Raw genomic sequence first — 20,980 nt, 5'->3', positions numbered from 1 at the left:
CCAGGCCCTCTCTGGGGGAAACAACATCTCTTCTGACCCCTCCTATCCTCATTACCTTGGTGAGTAATGCCACTTTCTCCCAAATGACTCTACTGAAAACTGCCCCTTCTGCCATGGCCCTGACTCATGAGCCAAGGGGAGGGCTGGGCATGTGCTGGATTCTCTTTTCTGCTTCCATGTGGTCACTCAACAATCTCTCCTCCTTTGAAGTCCATGCCACTCGCCTGGCACCCAGAACATTTCCCAGTTTCCTCAGTGGCCACACCACTTGGCTTAGAGATTTCTTCTCCATGCTGCCTCCTGCCATCATTCTTGTCTTCCTCTCATCTGATGTGAACTTGCTCAGATTCTTTCCCCTCAGTTTGAAAATGTCTGTGCCGTTGCCGGAGGAAGAAGTGCTCAACATCCTTGCCAAGGCTAATCCTGTCCTGACCTGTCTCTCTGGCACCTTATGTCATCAACTTCTCTACTCTCATACTTGGTTCCAGAAGCCTAAAAAAGCTTCCCATCAATCTGCAAGTCCCTGGCCATCGGACACCTGCCTGAGGGCTAATGGTCAACTCTCACTGGCCTCTCAACTTTCTCTGTGGAAGCTCTGCTGTTAGTCATGCCCCTTTTGGAAAGCAGTTCTTGGCTCCCAGTTTCTCTGCCTCTCTGACAGTCCCATCTCTGCCTCTTCAGCCCTGCCTGGACTGTTCCTCTTCTTTCTGTGCCCTGGCAACCCCACTCACCATTTTAGTTTAGACGACAGTTTTCTATGAGGATAATTTCATGTTTATGTCTCAATACCCAAGCCTGTCTTCTGAGTGCTAGTCCCAAATTCTCCCCATCTTTTGGGATATATCTGAAAATTGACCCGTCTGAAATAGAACGCATTTTATAAAATCCCCACCAAATCTTCTCCAAGTCCCAACATTAACATAGTCCTCTTAAGGGTATCACAGCCATCTTAGCCATTTCTCTGTGCGCAAAACCTATGTCACTTCTGACCTATACCATTTTGTTTCCCCTTCTAGTTCGGCCTTGTTCCTTGAATGCATTTGCTCCTGTCCATCATACCACCCACCACCATCATTCAAGGCTAAGTTCTCTGTCTTTGCCTCTCCACCTCCCCCTCTCTTTCCCCTTTAATCCAGTCTACCAGATACATTTTCATAAAGGCACAGAAGACAGCTTGGGTCATGTCACCCCACTGCTCAAAGCCTGCGGTGCTGCACTCCTCTGCCCACCCAGTGAAGGTCAGGTGCCTTCAACAGACACTGAATATCCTGCTTCAGTCTCCATCCCAACTTTATTCCCCACTCCTCTCCAACCCAACATCACCTCATGCACCTTAAAAAATTAAATGAATACAGAAATAAAAAATTTAAAAATTAATGGGTAAAACACCTCTTCCAGAACTAAGTTCTAATGCCTGGATATGCTTTCCCACATTTCCACACTCCCTCACATCATCCCCTGATGGGAATGCCATCTCAGACCTCATAACCAATTCATAACCCTCGCAAAGCTTGCCAAGATTCAGCTTCACCATGAATCCCTCCCTGACTCCCAGAACTAAATACGCTCCTCCCTTTTTTGAGCCACCGTGACACTCTCTATCTTCTATCATGATTAATCCCTTTCCACAACGTATTAAAAGTATCTTTGAATTTATCTTATAGTAAAACTCGCTGAGGGCAGAAACTGCACCTCATTCACCCTTGTAGTAGCTGAATTGCCTAATCCTACTATACATATAACAGACACTTAGTAAATATTTAGTGGTCGGACGGATGAAGAAATGAAGGAATATGCTCTTTGTTCACCCAAAGCCTCATACTTTCCAAGTAACTTAGTTCACCAAAGACCAAAGCCCTTTTCTCACCGCCTCAATTTTTTTTTTTTTATACTAACTACCTGACACTGAAAATACGCTAATCTCCTTAAAGGTAAGATTATTTGACAATGTAGAAAAAGTGCACAAGTGGACATCAACTTACTTGTGCTCAGCAGCAGCAGAACTTTCATTATGGTGTATTCTTCGAAGGTAAGCTGCAGTCGAACGAACTGAAGGCTGATTTGGTGCATCCCCTGGCATAGTTCATACATGGCAGACTGATGCATCTTCTCTCTGCAAAGGAAATGGAAAAAAAAAAAAAAGTTCGCTATCAAGCTCAGACTGGTGGCCCAAGGCAGCTTAATAAGAGATGGAGTCAGAGTTTCCCTTTGGCTTCAACATGGAGCAGATATGTATCCAAAGACAAGTTAGATGACTTTCACATTGATGGCTAAATTGCTTCTAGACCGACACTGCCATGCCATTTCCTAGTACCCTGTAAAAATGCGTCGGAAGCATGGAAACCAAACTTTTTCCATGTGTGCCATTATTTTATTTTATGTCAAGAGTAACGATGACTGATCGTGTTGTGTTATATAGTGAGATCATCCGTAGAGCAGAGAGGCAGCTGTGATGTGGGGTGAAGCCCACAAACTTCTGTTCCTTTTCAGCTAGAGATACCAAACACTTAACTATTTTGACAAACTATACTAGATGCTGTGAATACAGGACAGTGATGACCAGTCTTATTTCCACATGGACTTCCCTTACAGAGGTCATGAAACATGACTGTTAACTATTTGAAGCAGCACATTTAAAAAGGAAATTGAACAAAATTTTGAAACGTGAGAACCTGGACTAGAATCTTTCTGATAAAGGGAAAAAGCAATGTGGGAAACAAAGGCAAAAGAAAAAATTAAATTTCCTTACTACTTATAGACCACTGACAAGTTCTTGAAACAGGTAGAGTGACCTTCCTCTAGGCACTCAGCTGCCTTGATGTTAATACTTTGCTAAGGGCAAAAGGTAATCTTAGCTTAACATTATCCTGACTCCCCAGGATCCTATAAGTCTACTTTAATATATAAAAATTCCTTTGGAAACTTCCTTTATCACTACCCACCCCAAGATATATGTTGGCAATTGTTCTCCAAGCATATGGTCCACTGATACACATCTGAAGGGTCTCATGACTAAGGTTATATTAGACAGTAATAAATGACCTTTTCCTAACAATAGCTGGTCCCCTCCAGGTCCTGGAAACCTTGCTTCCAAAATTCCTTAGAGATTTACACTATCCCTAACCCCCTCCCAACTTGAAAATATATAATCGGCCACTCTTCATGACCCCAGTGCAGCAGTTTCTGCCTACAGGTCCTATCTCCATGCTTTAATAAAACCACCTTTTTGCACCAAAAATGTCTCAAGAATTCTTTCTTGGCTGTCAGCTCTGAATCCCAACATTTCCTATGTCAGGAGTTTGGGGCAATATATGCATGTTTCCACTTGGACAACTAACCAATCTTCTCCCTCCACCCAGTCTAAATGTTTCCTTTTATGTTTTTCTAAAGATTTTACTTATCTGAGAGAGTGAGCAAGTGAGTGAGTATGAGCTGGAGAGGAGCAGAGGGAAAGGGAGAAGCAGACTCCCTGTTGAGCAGGGAGCCTGATGTGGGGATCGATCCCTGGACTCCGGGATCATGACCTGGGCAGAAGGCAGACACTTAACTGAACCACCCTGGTGCCCCTCCTTTTTTCCTTTTAAGATTTATTTGTGGGGTGGGGCGCACACAGGAGTGTTGGTGCTGGTAGAGGGAGGGGCAGAGGGACAGAACCTTCGAGCAGACTCCCACAACCCATGAGATCATGACCTGAGCCAAAACCAAGAGGACGCTCAACTAACTGAGCCACCCAGGTGCCCCTAAATATTTCCATAAAAATCTATATTATACAACAACAGAAGTCATCATTGTCTCTTTCCATGAGAAGTAAACAAAGCATCAGTTAGTTTTTAAGATTTTCCTTCTCAAAATAATAAATCTTTTGGGATATATTGTTGGTAACTATTGCTTTATGATGACCAGAATCTAATAAGTGACAAAGAGACTATTAGTGAAAAACAGGAACAGACTTGATAAAGGCCAAAGAAACAGAGAAAGAGGTCATGATGGCTGATATATTTCCACAGGTGATGGATAGCAGGCAGGAGTCTGTAGGACAGCAACACCTCTCCCAGGATACATTCTTGGGTTCCCCTCATTGGCAGAAATCCCTTTCATCTCAACTCTGAAATCCACCTGTATAGAACCCATAATGGAACAGAACCTTTTCTCTGTATTATTATTGTATGTCTTTTGTCTCCCATAATCTGGAAGATATTTTTAATTATGTAAACCGTTTTAAACACATACACACACACAGAATAATAGCAGGAGCCTATGCATCTGCCATCCAGAACTAACAATGTAAATAAATGCTAATATTTTTGTCATATTTACTTCAGATCTTTAAAAATTAAACATGGCAGAGTTATGCCCTGCTCTCTCTTCCTGCTGCTTCCCATTCATCTTCATTCAAAAAGGGAACCTCCCACTTTGGGGGACTACCATTTCTTCTCAGATGTATATATTTTACTGCCACATGTATGTATCTATAAAAACAGCATACAGTACCTGCTTTGTTTTATGTAAATTTGTAATTAGATATGCACATCCTTCTGCAACTTATTTTTATTCAGTGTTGTAATTCTGAGATGTATCATTTTAATACAGGTAACTAAGTTAATTCATTTTCACTGATGCAAGTTTCATTTGTTTGCACATATCATGATTTACTTATCCATTCCACTACTGATGGTCACTTGGATTGTGTCCTCTTTATCGCTATTATGAATGATGCCCAAGGAACATCCTAGGGCATTAATCTAGGATACAGAATGAAAGCAGAATCGCTGAGTCACACATCGGTGCACATCTGCTGTTTCCATTCCAACCAGTAAAAGAGAAGAATTTCCTTTTATTCCACACCCCCACCAAATTTGTGGCCAGCTGACGGGCTGAAAGGATAGCCCCACTGGTTCTTTTATTTGCATTTCCATTAACACCAGTAGGCTGAACATTTTTCAAATGTTTTCTGACCATTTGGGTTACTTCTTTGTTGATTTGTCTCTTCATATCTTTACCCATTTTACTGTAAGCTTTTCCTCTTCTATCACTAAGTAACACCATCTTTAATCCTAGTATTTTTTTGCCTTAAAAATTTTGTCTGATAATAGTTTTGTTTCTCCCTTTCTCTCTCCCTTCCTTCCTCTTACTTTCTTCTGCTCTCTCTTTAGAATTTGCCTGGTATGCCTTTTTTTTTTTTAATCCCTTATTTTCAAATGTCCCAAATAATTATATTTCACGTCTCTTATATAAGCAGCAAAAAACTGGATTTAAAAAATCTGAGTCTGTGTATTTTAACAACTCAGTTTAATCTGTTCTCCTTTATCGTGATTACTGATGGTTTTGGATTTTTTTTCTACCATTTTAACTTTCCTCTTTTCCTTCTCTCTTTCCACTTTCCTTCCTTTGACTAGGTTGATCTAGCTTTTAAAAAATCCCCCTCTTTGCTCCAGTACTGGATTTTCATAAAGTACACATTTTTACTCTTTAAATAATTATCAAGTTGTGAATTTGCATACTTAAAAGTCAAAAGTTAATCAATAGCTTTTCCATGAGAAACAGACACGTAAAATGTCTTTGGTCTACTGCTTCCAGTTCTCCTTGTTACAGCTCTTTAGAATTTAAATTATACCTGTTTTCACATCTCCCCTGAAATCAGCCCTTCTCCCCTCACACCCACATACCCTCATCTGTTTCATTACTGATGGGTTTCTTTGATCACCACTGTTTCTTATACTTTACTTCACACTTCGGGGTTTGGTATCTTACATGTTAAAGGATATTTTTTCATAATTCTTTCAGCAGTGGTCATTGAAAGTTCAAGTCTTTCAGTCTTGATTTGTCTGAAAACCTCTTTATTTCACCTTCATTCTTTACAAAGTCATAGATTTCCCAGCTTGACAGGTAATTGCCCTCAGTACTTTGAAGATAGAATTCCCCTATAGTTGGGCCTTAAGAACTGCTTTTGTGGAAATTTCTCGTTAGCCTAGTTGTCATTCTTTTACAGATAACCTGCATTTTCTCTTTGGTAGCTTATCCCAAACTCCCTGTTTATTTGATGTCTGCAGTTTCATTCCAAAGTACCTGAGTGCAGAGTAATCTTTATTTCTCCTGCTCGGGACTCAATGTCCCTATTAGATTTGAAGGTGTAGGTAATTCTTTAGTTCTGAAATGTCCTTAGACATTGTTTCTTCAAGTATCACCCCTACCCCATCCCCGCTACTTTTTCTTTTTGAACTCCTATTAGCAGTGTGTTGGACCTTTTCACTGTGTCTTCGCATCAACCTTCCTTTCATATTTCTTTTTATCTCTCTGGACTGTATTATAGGTGATTTTCTCAGATCTATTTTCTAACTATATATTTTTCTGTGTCTAATCTGTTTAATGTCTACAGTGTTTTAATGCCAATATTTTTTTCACATTTAGCTGCCTAGACATATTCTATTTGGTTCTTTCTCAGACATCTGTTACTTTTCCATTAGGTACTTCTTATTTTCTGGCTATTCTATCTTCTTTCTCTAAATTATATCTTTACCTATATCTCCAAATACTTTTAACATTATATTTCATAGTTTCTTTCAGATTTTTTTTTTTTTGTTTGTTCAACTTTTTGGGATGCTAACATGCATACCTACCACATACTGTTTTGGCCTAGGTGAATCCCAGGGGCACTGCCTTGTGGAAGGGACTCTAAAGGAAGTTTCAGCATTTATAACGGTTGGGGGTATAAGCATTTCACTTGTTTTGGACCAGTTCTTATGCTAATTTCTTAGCTAAAATGCTTTTTGCAAGACTTGTGTAGTTTAAATTTAGACTCCACATTTGATGTGATACAGGCTTGTGTTTCTTATTCCTTTCAGCATCCCTGCCATGTCCCTGGGCTGGCTGGCATGTTGAGTTTTACTGTCCTTGTTAGGAGACAGTGATATAGTTGCAGAGCCATGGCTTTATGCAAGAGGGTCCATTTCAGGCTCCAGTCTTGCTAGAGTCTATGTTCTCGTCTCCTGTTCCTGTTTGTGTTCTAATATGCGCCCCTAAGGCATTTATCTACATCTACTAGTCTGTGGGCCAACTATAGCTTTAGCTCCAAGTTAAACCACTCTGGCTGTGAATTCCCTTTTCTTGCACCTGTTTTTTTTTTTTTTTCCTTCTCTCTCTCTCTTTTTAAGCTTGCCTATATATTTAAGACTTTCTTTTTTAAATGCAGAATTTCCATGTGCTTAGAGAAAAAAAAAAAGGCTCAGTTCAGTTCCACCATTCTGACTGCTAACTACAAGCTTCTTAAAGACAGGATCCATGTCTGGCTAACCGTTTTGAATGTCAAGTAGAATATGATGGCCAAGTGTCATGTGTCAATCTTTGCTCAATAAATATTTCATGAATGAATGAGAAGAAAAAACTGAAGACAACAAAACGATGATTTGCCTATGATGATGATGATGATGATGATGATGATCAGAGCAAGAGAATACTGAAAATTTACATAAAGTAAGGTCAAATGTCTAATAAAATAGACATGGCACTTGTGAAGTTCTTCAAAATTTTCTCAAAAAAAGGAGAGATTTAGGTTGTAAAATGGGGTGGAGTGGATTACAAATCAGGATATCCACGGAATACAGCACAATATGCATTTGATGCTAGACAAGTTAAAAAGTGAACTCCTGTGCATTTGATTCCTTAGGCCACCTGGAGACAGCACAGGCACCCTTGGCTTCATCCCGGCAGGGTCTGGAGATGTGCAGCCCATCCGCCCTTCAGGGTGCTGGCTTTGTGAGTCTGCAATTGTGCCACTTCTGAGACCCAAACTTACTGCATGTCAAACTGGGATACTAATAATTCCAACCTTTCAGAAATGTAGGAACCAATTATATGTAAATTCTTATAAAGTACTATTAGCTTTTTTTTTGGTATAATAAGGAAAATAAAATTCTCCTTGAGAGATCAGTGATCAATTTGGTTAAAACAAAGCAAGTAATAATCAACTTCTTAAGATGACTTTACAGGAAAACAATATTATATTGTCACTATTATTTCTCTATGTAGGGTAAGGCAGGAGCAAAACCAGGGAGTGTGTAGATTTTCAGGGAGGTGGAAGGAACTTGCACCTCTGTGTTAAAATGTTTCTGTTCTCAGATGTGTTGACAAAACATCCACAAGCAGATTAAAGGTGACTTAAAGAGAGACCTCAGATTCTACTTGAAGACAGATGAGAACGTGAGTGTGTGACAACACACCCAAAGGAAGCATATTTTGCCCCTTCAGTACAAAGAGCATCTCTTTACCTCTTTCTTGAGGTCTTATTCCCTGAGTAACCTCCGTGGTCTTCACAGCTATCACTTATGGGGTGCCTACCATCCACCAATGCTAAATTTAGTCTTGCTAATTCTCACAGTGCCTTGTGAATAATTATCCTCCTGTTCACGATAAGGAAATGAAGGTACACGATGCAGCCAGGAGCCGACCCCAGGTTCTCCACTTTGTACCTCATGTCATCTTCTCTCTCCACGCTTGCCGGTGGCCCAGCGCTTTTTAGCTGTTTTCTCCAGAGTATCTCTTTCCGACTACGAAGAGATGTTTGGTACCTTATATGTTTTGTTATTCCACTCACTCATTTGTTTATCCTTTGCTCCCCATTACGTGGTAAGATTTTGTGTTTTCAAACTCAGTTGCTGTTTCCACTGCATGAAATTGAGTTCTCTAAATGAAGAGCACTGGGTACTCAATATAGCTTGAAATCTCAGGAAAATAGGCCATCTTAAAAACACATTTACATCACATCATTTTTGCACAATTAGATTAAATGCATGGAAATGTATATCCATAGAAGTTGAAATAAGGACAATCTTTTTGGCATGACACTGGTATTAATTTTGCAATATTACTTCACAGAAATACTCTTTGCTACATGCTTTTATTCATTTTATAATCTTACCTCATTTTCAGTAAGATAATGTAAAAATACATGAATGACTTTGGGAAAAAGATGAAATCTGTATAATTCTTCTAAAAAATAAAAGTCAGTGCAGAAGTTATCCCTGAATGCTGAACTAACATGAAGGCGGTAGGAGATTACTGATGGAGGAAATAGCTTTGTATTCAAGTGAACATCAGACCTGAATAACTGACAGCCCTCTGAACAGGGGGCACATGTCACCCATTTCTAAACATCTCATTTGCAGTTACAAAATGAACTCTATTTCTGGATAAATAAATACAACAACCAAAATGGGCAGAGAGACCCAGTTCTGATTCCAAACGGATGCCTTGGGATAAAATCTATGAGAATGATAGTCCTAGAATATTTTTTAAAAAACAATTTGAGAAAAAAAGAAAAAGGAAAAAGAAATATTTCAATAGTTTTGCAAACCTGTCATTTTTTCAAACTAAGACACCAATTTTATTCATAGCTATAACTTCATCTGGCTCTCCCTTGGAACAGCCATTACACTAAACTACAATCATAGGGTCATTTGGAAATAGTTTTAAAATATTAAAATAATCTAACGTCTCCAAACCTGATTAAATCGGAACAAAAGTGAATAATTGAAGAGTTGGAAAATATATTTTTCCTGGCTTTTGAGGGAATTTGGGGTTGAAAATGGAGTTCACTTTCATGATAACAGTGGAATGAGAAAGTCCCATTATAATCAGAGTAGGAAGGATATTCACAATTTATTTTTTGCTAAAGATTTTATTTATTTGGGGAAGAGAGAGAGAGACAGGGCGAGCGAGCAGAGGGAGGGGAGGAGGCAGAGAGAGAGAGAGAGAGAATCTCAAGCAGACTCCCCGCTGAAGGTGGGGTTCCATCTCACAAGTCTGAGATCATGACCTGAGCCAAAATCACGAACTGGAAGCTTAAATGACTGAGTCCCCCAGGTACTCCAGGATACTCACAATTTAAATGATTTGTATGCTAATTGCCTGCTTTTAATTTAGCTTAAGAACTGAACAACTTTTGTATCTACAGGACCCATGCCATCTTGCCATTCTTATGTTACCAGTGTTGCCCTACTTTATGAGGCTAGCCCTTTGAACCTACAGGTCAATGGCTGTCAGAAGTAACACTTCTGTTTTGGTGCTCAAGTACTGGCTTACCAAGACACTACTAAAAAGGTATTTGAAAAGCTTAGTCAATTCGGTTATCTGGAGGTCCATCTGGAAGCAGCTGATTTGGGAAATTACTGACCCAAACTAAATGGAATCCTGGAATCATATTTATGTTCTATTCTGTTAGAACTAAATCTCTGATAAGCCCAAACTATAAACTATTCCAAACTATGGGTATCTGCAGAACTCAGGAGCTCTAAGTATTAACCTGAACACCTACTGTGAATCCTCATGCTGTGGCTTCTACAGGGAGGATGCAAGCTAACTTCTTAAGAGACTTCGCAAAAATTTAAAGCAGGGTCTCAGAGAGACATCTGTACATACATGTTCACAGCAGCATTATTCATGATATCCAAAATGTGGAAGCAGCCCAAGTGTCCTTCGATGGATGAATGGATAAACAAAATGTGGTATATACATAAAATGGAATATTATTTAGCCTTAAAAAGGATATTCTGACACATGCTCCAACACGAAAGAACAGAATGATATTCTGTTAAGTAAATAAGCCAGTCACAAAAAGTCAAATGCTGTATGATTCCACTTATATGAGGTACCTGGAGTAGTCAAACTCCTAGAGACAGAAAGTAAGAATGGCTGCTCCCTGGGGCTGGGGGGGGAGCGGGGAGGAATGAGCACTTATTTACATAACACTGTGAGTGCACATAGCATTCTTGAACTGCATAGTCAGAAATGGTCAAGTTGGTAAATTTTATGTTATGGGTATTTTATCACAATTAAGAAAAAAATTAATTAGAAACAAAAAAGAATCTCTGTAACCCATGATCCTACCTGCTATACTTTGTGTTTAATTAAGTAACTTCTTTTATTATTTTTTATTTTTTTAAAATATTTTATTTATTTATTTGAGAGAGAGAATGAGACAGAGAGCGCATGAGAGGAGGGAGGGCCAGAGGGAGAAGCAGACTCCCCGCTCAGCAGGGAGCCCGATGCGGGATTCGATCCCGGGACTCCAGGATCATGACCTGAGCTGAAGGCAGTCGCTTAACCAACTGAGCCACCCAGGCGCCCAAGTAACTTCTTTTAGAGTTCAGGCTTTTCATTCATTCTTCTTCTTTTATAATAGATAAAATATCTCTCTTCTTCTCTGTTTTTACTACTTGCTTTTTGCCTTTTTGTGTCTTGATGGATTTTTACTTTTACTGCATGTGCTTTTACTGCAGGCTGTGCTAAATGCTTTTTAAAAGCAGGAAGAGTAAAAATTCTTTAATAAACCATAATTTCACAAAGTCAGTCACAGAAACACCTCCTAAAAGGCCTGTCTGTTGTAATTTTGGTACCCTAAGGGAGAAGGGAAAATAGAACTACCTTTATCACTCTTTTCTCTTTCCAAGAGTTCACATTTAATAAACATAATCCTTTCACACTGGCTGATTTTATAAATGCCAAAGCACAAAAGGCTCCCAGCTCTTCCACCTATGGGAGCCCATGAAAGGTACAGTGATACTTCTTAAGTGAAGATCCTCAGCAGTATTGCACTAAACTGTACTGTGGTCACCACATGTCTTTTAGGAGTAGAAAGCATCACTTTATTTAGTGAGGGACTACAAAAATAAACTTCTGAAACATTTCTCATTAGTCCATGGATTAAACAACAGGCAACTCTCATCCCTTTGAAGGTCCATGTCCTCCTTCTGGATAATCACCTCTGGATGATTTTGTACATGCACAGGTACCAAATCACACCAGTACTAAATAAATATCTGGTAGCCACTGAGAGCAGGTAAATCCAATGGATTTCACAGACCTTGAGTTGCTCTTAAAATATACATGTATTGGGGTGCTTGGATGGCTCAGTCGGTGGAGCGTGTGACTCTTGATTTCAGGGTTGTGAGTTTGAGCCCCACGTTGGGACTAGAGATGACTTAAAAATAAAATCTTAAAAAATAAAAAAACAAAAAAAGTATATAAACAAAGCACAGCAAAACTCATTCAGGGCTGGACTCCTTGAAATCCCTGGCATCTCAGGAAGACCCTTCAAAAACATGTTTGGTAACATGCTACTACTTCCATGAATTGCTCCTAAGAACGTGTGTGTGTGTGTGTGTGTGTGTGTATTACACTGTTGGAATGCATACAGCAGCAGTGTCAATAATACAACACAGAGTAAAATTAATTGAGTGGTATGGTGCATGCACAATCACAGCTGATCTGAAAGATGAGACCTTATATCTGATGCTGCAGACTACACCATTATGTCTGAATCAATGTAACATCTTGTTAAGTGGTCAGTGTAACATATGGTCCCTGTCTTAGGCTTGTTATTCTTCTAAAAAATAACATTCAGGAACAGTTTTTTTTCAAACCTTAATTAGAATAAAAATGACCTCAATTTGAACATTCAAATTATTCCAGTTTATGGTATACATTTTTTTTTCATAATCTTACCAGATTTTTCCCTCACTGACAAACAAGATCTATCTATAGAAGGCCCATTATGCTAGCTGCAGTTCTGATATGTGTTATAACATCTACATCATTTATTTATAGACAGGGCAGAACTCAGCCACTTTGGTCTAGGAACTGCTGGACAATGTTGTTTGTGGTTTCTTTACTGGACTACCATACCAGAGAGTGGGATCCCAATGGTCTCCATGACATTCATCGATTTTCTATTAATTTTACATGGTCAACTCTAGTAAGAGTTAAAAGCTAATTCAGTGTTTTGTCGCCTTAACTGATGTTCCAAAAGGGATGTGTTTTTGTGGAAGTGCCCATGAACCTAAGCAACACGGTTGCCACTGACTTGAGTAGATATTACACAGATCAAAATAGTATTTGACAATCTAAAAATTTAGAAGGGGCTTGGTTACATGGCAACCATAATTTACCACTCACAATCCTAGAAATCATGAAAAAAAATCTTTTAACCATATATTACATATATAGTTTTTTTTTGGTAAAAAAACAGTCTTTTGTATCTTAGATTTTTAAATACTTATATAGTTAGCACAATTTCTTTTGGATACAAGGACATGCTTCTTGTAGAGGAAAGAAAACATGAAGTCATAACCCACTGTGAAAATTTCCTCTTAACTGCTATATTAAGATTAAAATACTCAACAGCACGCTTAGAACCTTATGAGCACTTCATAAAATCCAAAACATGTTAAGACTTAACACCGGAATTGCTCTCCACACAGAAAGGATACAAAAAAACCAATATTCTCTGGTGAAAGAATTTTTTTAAAAAAATTAGCAAAGACTCATTTTTGTAGGATGTAGACTGTAATACTAACTTTCTGCAGATTTAATGGTATGCAGACCACAGATGTTTCAATAGAGACAGAAAACCTTCAGTGAGCTATTATTGCTTCAAACAGGGACATTTTGGGTATATACTTAAAGACACTGCTTAATTTCAATGAACGGCCACAGTTTCCTCATTTGTAAAAAAAGGAGCCATAAAAAGGTAAGATTCCTACCTGATAACTACTGAACTTCAAGAATGTGAACAAAGTTAATTGCTGAATTTGGGAGTGTGGCTGGACTATCGTGTGCGTAAAGGGTGACAGCAAATCACTTTTCCTAGTACAATAAAAGATTTGTATTAAATTGCAACTTCTGGAGTCGTATTCTTTGTGAAGCAAAAGGCACAGGTTATAAGGAAGGCCATTTACCCTGATAAAGCCCAGGTGTGCGGTGAGGCTTCCGAGGCAAGAGCAGAGTGCGGCTCACACTTGCAGAGGTGACTTTCCCAGTGGGCGCCTGGGTTGGGGTGGAGGTGTGGCAGGTAGGAAGCAGCTGTGCCCCTTTCCCAGGATCACAGACTCCTTCTTCTACCTGCATTGTCTCGCTTTGGAAGAAGAAAATAGCTAAACCTCAAGAGACTGTCATCACAGACACTATTCCATTCATTAATTGACCTGGGTCCCAGAAAACATTCTCAGGTACCATCGTTTTGGATGAAAGGTAGTTTATTTTGTTTGTGTGAATCCTTCTAAAAGCTGACAAATCATCGGCCTAAATAACAATAAAAAAAAGATGATGTTCAACTCAATCAATCTATTCGAGATGAGCCACGTGTCCTTTCTTATTATTCTGAACATCTGTCACAAAGCAGATTTTGTTCAGGACACGATGAACAACTGCATCATTCATGACTGGGTGAAGTCAGTATAATCCTACCAGGTCACTACACCAGCGGTGACATCTGTTTCCCATAAGACATCACCAGTCAAACGCATACGACACATGCGCACGAGGTGACGTGAACACAGTGCTTATTCAAAGCATAGCCTCAATATTTTCATCTTCTTTATCCACGTGTAGAAAATCGCTAGTCAATACAGCTGAGGAGTATGGCTGATGTTCTCAACCTTCTCTTCCACTTGGAAATTCTGTGACCTTCCGAATGTTCTCTAATCAGAGCAGAATGGCTATGCGGTCTTTAATGACAAACAAATGATTCTTTGGGTTTCTGTTTTCATCCACTAGAAGCAATGCACAGTTGAAGGTCAATGCTTCAAAAGTGTTAGCTCCCGGGCGCCTGGGTGGCTCAGTTGGTTAAGCGGTTAAGTGTCTGACTTTTGATTTCGGCTCAGGTCATGATCTAGGGCTCTTAGGACTGAGCCCTGTGTCTGTCTGGCTGTGTGCTCAGCATGGAGTCTGCTTGTCTCTCCCCTCTGCTCCTCCCCCAGCTCGCACTCTCTCTCAAACAAAAACAAAACAAAACAAAAAATAAAACATTTAAAAAAAGTGTTAGCTCCCTGTAGGTCTCTTGAGCAGGCAGGACCCCAGGCCCAGGCAGGCACTGGGTCTCACAGCCTGGTAAGAGAGTGTGATTCAAGCCCCCCACCCCCAATGTACTGCTCAGCACAATGAACTGGGGGGGTGGGGTGGGCAGCCAGTTGACAGCAGTATTTTTCTGCAACAAGTACAAAGAATAGCATTCAGGAAAGATATAAAATATAATAAAAATTAGAAAAGTAAAATCACTCCGAGTAACTTCTGGAACAGATTTTCAATGATTTTAAGGCCAAGGCCAAGACTGGCGGACCTTGAATGAAAAAGTTTCCCACTTCGGGTTACCACCCCAAAGAAAAGAGCACAAAGGTCATACTGAAGTGAAAAAGCAACTTTGTGTTTTCTGTTTTCCTTCCCCCTGCAAAGGTGTATGATGGCCTTAACACACCTAATTTCAAAACTAAGACAACTGTGTATCGCATGGTGACTGGTTAATAACACTGTATTGCCTATTTTAAAGTTGCTCAGAAAGCAGATCTTAAAAATTCTCATCACAAGGAAAAACATTTGTAAGTATGGTGACAGATGTTAACCAGACTTACTGGTGGCAGTCCTTTTGCAATATGTGCAAATATGGAATCAGCATGTTGTACACCTGCAACTAATACAGTGTGACATGTCAATTATGTCTCAGTTTAAAAGCTAAGCTGACAATGGGACACAACATTTTTATTTGATAAATGAGAGAGACTGAAGGGCTGTAGAGTCGCAGGGGCAAAAGGACAGAGGAGAAAAAGAGGAAAAGAGAAAGCCAGAAAACGGAGGGAAGGAGAAAGGGTCAAGCAGAAGTGGAGGGTTGAGACAAGAAAGAAAAAAAAAAAAGTCAGTTGTGGCAGGAAGGAGGTTAGGGAAAGCAGAACTAGCAAAAGAAGAAAAGGAGAGCAGGAAAGAAACAGCCTCTTCCAGTCTGAAGTGTGAGCCCACCGTTCTTCATGCCCAACGCACAGTTCGATAACTTCCAACTCTGAATTTCAGAGACTCATCCCCTTTCCTGCTCAGGTACAATTCCTCATGCCCGGACCACAGAGCATCGGGTTCACTGTGCCCATCCAAATTCGGACCCTCCTTTAGAGGCTAATACAAATTTTAAAGCCAGATAATTCTGCCAGGCAGCTTTCTTTGATCACTTCAGCCCAGGGGAATCACCTTCTCTTTAAACTCCTGGAGCCCCCATCTTAAATACAATTTATTTGTCACACTTGTCATGTGGACTTCATCCTGTTGGGCCACTACTCTTGTGCCTGGGTCTTAATTCACCAACAACAGGACAGAATTCTGGAAGATGGAAATTGTGTCTCTCACTTTGGGTTCCTTACAACAGCCACCATGGTGCTTTGCATATTGTAAATATTCCCGATATTTATTAGTGACCAGTGAAACGTTAGCCATTGTTCATAATTTTTTTAAGCTAAACAACAGAAAGACATAAATTTCACGTTAGGGGAAGCAATCAGGATATTCGCTTATAATACTGTCCGCTTCCCTTTTAACTGGCCTCATTTCAGTCACAAGTTCTCATAGCTACAAGAATAAGTTATCTTGTTGGTAAAGCAGAATCATAAACTGTAGGAGGTTGGAAGGGACCCTGAAGACCCTTCCATTTCCATTACTTTGTAGATGCACGGAGACAGATGGCATAATGAGAACAGCATGAACTTCCAGGGAAATCTGGGCTCAAACCTGAGATCCACCTCTCAGCGGCTATGCGATCATCCTTGGATAACCCTACTGAACGTCTGTCTGTCTGAGGCAGCTGAGTTATTTATAAAGCAGTGATAATAGTATCTGCCTGAAAACATGACTGTCTATGAAGAAGACAGTTCATATAAAAGCATCAAGTACAGAAAATGGTACATAGTAGGCTCTGTAAGTGTTCTGCTACTAGACTGAGAGCCCCTTAAGCACGAGGACCACGTTCTATTCACTATTCAGTGATTATCTGATAACTTGAGTAGAGATTAAGTCTTTCCTGAATGAAGAAACAGAGATCCATACCACAAGTGAGGCTTCCCCAAAGCCAAGCAGAATTTTAAGTTTGGGTTGGGTTTTATCAATCACCTCATCTAGTGTTTCTCAAAGTGTGGTCTGGGGACTCTGGGATATCCCCAAGACCCTTTCCAGGGGTCTGCAAGGTACTCCTTTCTCCAACTAACTACCTGGGTGAAACTGAATTTTTTTTCATATACTTCAACCAAAACAACCTATCACCACAGACTGAATATGAGAAGCAGACAAGGGAATGTAACTGTCTTCATTTAAGTCAGATTGAAAGGATTTACAAAAAAGCAAAAGAGTGCCATTCTTTTAATACTTTTCTTTTGTTAAAAAAGTTATTTTTCATACCATATTTATGCTATGCCGTTTGTTATTTATATAATATGTACTTGCTATTTTAATGTGAATGATAAAACCATATTCTAAAAATTTGTTTCAGTTTCTAATATAGGTAAATATGAATAGATGTAACTTATATAAACAGAAGCTCTAAAAGCACCAGCTCATCATCCTTCAAATTCCCCCTCCAAACCACTTGATTGTACCCTATCATCCATGTAAGTGGAGATGATAGAGACCGAATGTTTGTGTCCCCCAAAATTCATATGTTGAAATCCTAACCCCCAAGGTGATAACAGTGGGAGGTGAGGCTTTTGGGAGTAAACAGGTTTAGATGGGCATAGCCCCCATGATGGGATTAAAAAAAGCAGCAGCAGCGGAGACACCAGAGCTTTTTGTCTTTCCCATATGAGGACACAGTGAGAAGGCAGTGGTCTGTAAGCCAGGAAGGGGGCCCTCACAGAACACAACCACACAGGCACCTTGCTCTCAGATTTGCAGCCTCCAGAACTGTGAGGAATGAATGTCCGCTGTTTAAGCCACCCGGCCTGTGGTATTTTGTTACAACAGCCCAAGGTGACTAAGACAGAGCGTGACATCATACCTACAGCAAAAAAGAAATTAGGAGTTTATAAACTACTAATTCCATTGATTCTATTGAGGCAGGGGCTCTTTCAAGGTGGAGAAGCACAGGTGAGGGGCCATGAGACAAAGGTTGCCACATCTGTAAATATGGACGCTGGCTGGGGCAGTACTCCTACTGCTGATACACAGATGAGTTTTTGTTGTTTTTAGATTTACTTATTTATTTTGAGAGAGAATGAGAGTGCGTGTGCAAGCACGGGGGGTGGGGGGGAGAAACAGAGGGAGAGGGACAGAGAGAATCTTAAGCAGACTCTGCAGAGCCTGAGGTGGGGCTCGATGCCAGGACCCTGAGATCACGACCTAAGAGTTGGATGCTTAACCAATGAGCTACGCAGGCACTCCACAGATGAGCTTTAATAAGTACACTGAAGGTCACCAAATATGGCCTTTTTTTTTTTCCCCTTCTCTACTTGTTTCTTTCAGGAAAGTATCAATGCCAGAACCCCTCCTCAAAAATTAACCTCTTCAGAGCCTCTCAGATACACAAATCAATTAATTTGCTTAGGTTTCATGGGTGGAAGTGAGGTATTAACATCTAAATCATCTCTCATGCATGATACAATAAAAATAGATAATCGTGTGGCTTTTGGTTCTAGAAGTGTCTAGAGATGAAAGCTCACTGAACAGGTTATATATCAAGACACATTCAAGTGTGTTCTCTTACTTCAATCTAGAGGAGAATGATCAAAGACACCATCTACGTGTCTGATGATGACCTGGGTTAAAGGAGGAAGCCTGGCACTCTCCTCAGTTTTGTAACTAACTAATCCATTCCTCACCAGCTGCCCCAATCTTACAATGTGTAATCACTGCATCAAAAATAATTTTTCTCTGTTTATCAATTTTTCAAAAAAACCCCACAAATTCATTGCAGTGATTTTATTTTATATTGAAAGGAAGAGTATTTTTAGCTCAAGAGACCAAAGTCTTTGGGCATGTTTATTGAAATACAAAGCAACATGCTGCTATTAGCCACACTAAGCCTTTTACAGATAACATGTGACCTTAAACTGGTTTTGACTTTTATTCAAAATAAAAAATAGCTCCCTCTAGTTATTCAGAGTAAGGCTTGGACATATTTCTTGCATAATTACTACTCGGTACAATCTCGGGGTGCCTGGGTGTCTCAGCTGGTTAAGCATCTGACTTTTGATTTTGGCTCCAGTCATGATCTCAGGGTTGTGAGACCGAGCCCTGTGTGGGTCTCCACACTCAGTGCAGAGTCAGCTTGAAGATTCCCTCTCCCTCTCCCTTTGCCCCTCCCCCTACCCAGGTTCACGCTCTCTCAAATAAATACATCGTTAAAAAAAAAAATAGATGGCCAGTGTCTTCAACAGAAGACTGGTTAAAACAACAACAAAAACAACAGAAAAACCAGAAAAATCCCCAAAACCCAATCCCCCAACCCCCTCCCCCCCAAAAAAAACTCTGTGCAATCTCTGTATAGTTCTATAAAGCTTAAACAGTGCATTCCATTTGCAGTCTCCTTTTTGCTTTAATTTCATACTATACTGGCAATTACCTGGCTTCACTGACTACTTAGGAAATTTCTCAAGTACGCTACCAGAAGTAATGTAAGAAATATAACCATATAGCAATGTTCCTGAAGTAAAATTTGAAAGAATCCTATAAAAAATGAATCTTTTTCATTAAGTTCCCAATGCTACACCTAAAAGCATTGTAGAGTAAACCCATATCAGGAATCTTGCATCTGACACTTGTACTAGAAAGAGCACTCAATTAACAGACCAGAAAAAGCCGCCAAGTGTCAATATGTAAAAAGCATTTTGCTAAATATTAAGGAACATTTTTTTTTTCAAGTATGCTTCCTGTGCTCTAGAAGTTTACAGTATAGCTGGAGGGAAAACATACATAAAACACAAAAAACAGCAAATAATTGACAGAGAAAAAAGTAATACAGAAAAAAGAGTTTTTGGGGCAAAAGTCCCTCTTGATTTTGAAGATAATAGAAGTTACCAGAGAGGAGGTGTCCTTTGGGTTGGGTGAGGGAGGGAAAAGGAAAATGTTAGGAGCAAAGGCATAGCAGTGGAAAGACAGGACTAAGGGAAGAGAAAGGTTAATTTGGCTTGCACAGAGTTTATGCAGAGAAGCAGCTGGAAATAATGCTGAAAATAGCATTTTTAAAATTAATTAGTTCATCAAGCATTTACTAATGCCAGACAGTATTCTAGGTCCTGGGTGTGCAAAGATAAACCAGACAGGCCAGGTTCCTGCCCTCTCTGAGCCTACGTTATGGCAGCAGGAGACCTACTACCAAGAAAATAAACACGTGATACAACGGGGAGGGACTGAGCAGATGGGTCTCTCTAGATCTGGTGGTCATTCCAGCTGAGACAAGAAGGTGAGAAAGGACCATCCTCCTGCAACAAATAGCAGGTGGAAAGGGTCTGGGCTGAGATCCTTCAAGATACCACGAGGAGGTCAATGTGGCTTACCAAGGGCGCTAGTACATCTTCTGAGAGAATCCAAACTGCACCTTATTATTTTAAATACCACTTGTTCCTGGTTGTACACAAGGATGATGGTATGTTCCCTGAGCTACAGTCCTGGGAGACACAGCAGGTGGGACTTCTTCACCTTGCTGCCTCCACTTCTTCTGCTATCCCACCCACCCACCACCAGAGTGTGAACTCCATCTTCTCCCTGTTGTATTCCCAGTGCCTAGAACAGTGCCTGGTATATTGAAGTTGCTCAAGAAATATGTATTGAATGAATGGACTGAATAAATATCACTTATCTCCTTCTCCCAAGAACAGTCCAAAAGGAGAAGGCAGAGTTTGGTGAAAAAGAAGATGGGTTGAGGCATGAATTAGAAGGTCTACCTACAGTTCTAGTCTTTTTTTTTTTTTATGTTATGTTAAGCACCGTACATTACATCATTAGTTTTTGATGTAGTGTTCCATGGTTCATTGTTTGCGTATAACACCCAGTGCTCCACGCAGAACGTGCCCTCTTTAATACCCATCACCAGGCTAACCCATCCCCCCAACCCCCTCCCCTCTAGAACCCTCAGTTTGTTTCTCAGAGTCCACAGTCTCTCATGGTAAGTCTCCCCCTCTGATTTTCCCCCCTTCATTCTTCCCTTCCTATCTTTTTTTTTTTTTAACATATAATGTATTATTTG

The 20,980-nt window shown here is 40.0% G+C and overlaps 1 protein-coding gene across 1 annotated transcript in view; it reads right to left on the bottom strand.

Annotated features, from left to right (window-relative positions):
• The window catches only part of NR3C2 (nuclear receptor subfamily 3 group C member 2), a 329,662-nt gene that overhangs the window by 45,752 nt on the left and 262,930 nt on the right, over positions 1 to 20,980 (bottom strand). Inside the window, exon 7 of the mRNA XM_028125270.2 lies at positions 1,983 to 2,113. Coding sequence (XP_027981071.2) covers positions 1,983 to 2,113 — 131 coding nt within the window. The remainder of the gene's footprint in view (positions 1 to 1,982; positions 2,114 to 20,980) is intronic.

This window comes from Eumetopias jubatus, unplaced genomic scaffold (assembly GCF_037043125.1).
Source record: "Eumetopias jubatus isolate StellerSeaLion01/CBP00866 unplaced genomic scaffold, mEumJub1_p1.0 scaffold_2, whole genome shotgun sequence".
Classification (NCBI taxonomy): domain Eukaryota; kingdom Metazoa; phylum Chordata; class Mammalia; order Carnivora; family Otariidae; genus Eumetopias; species Eumetopias jubatus.
This window is presented reverse-complemented; position numbering and strand designations above follow the sequence as displayed.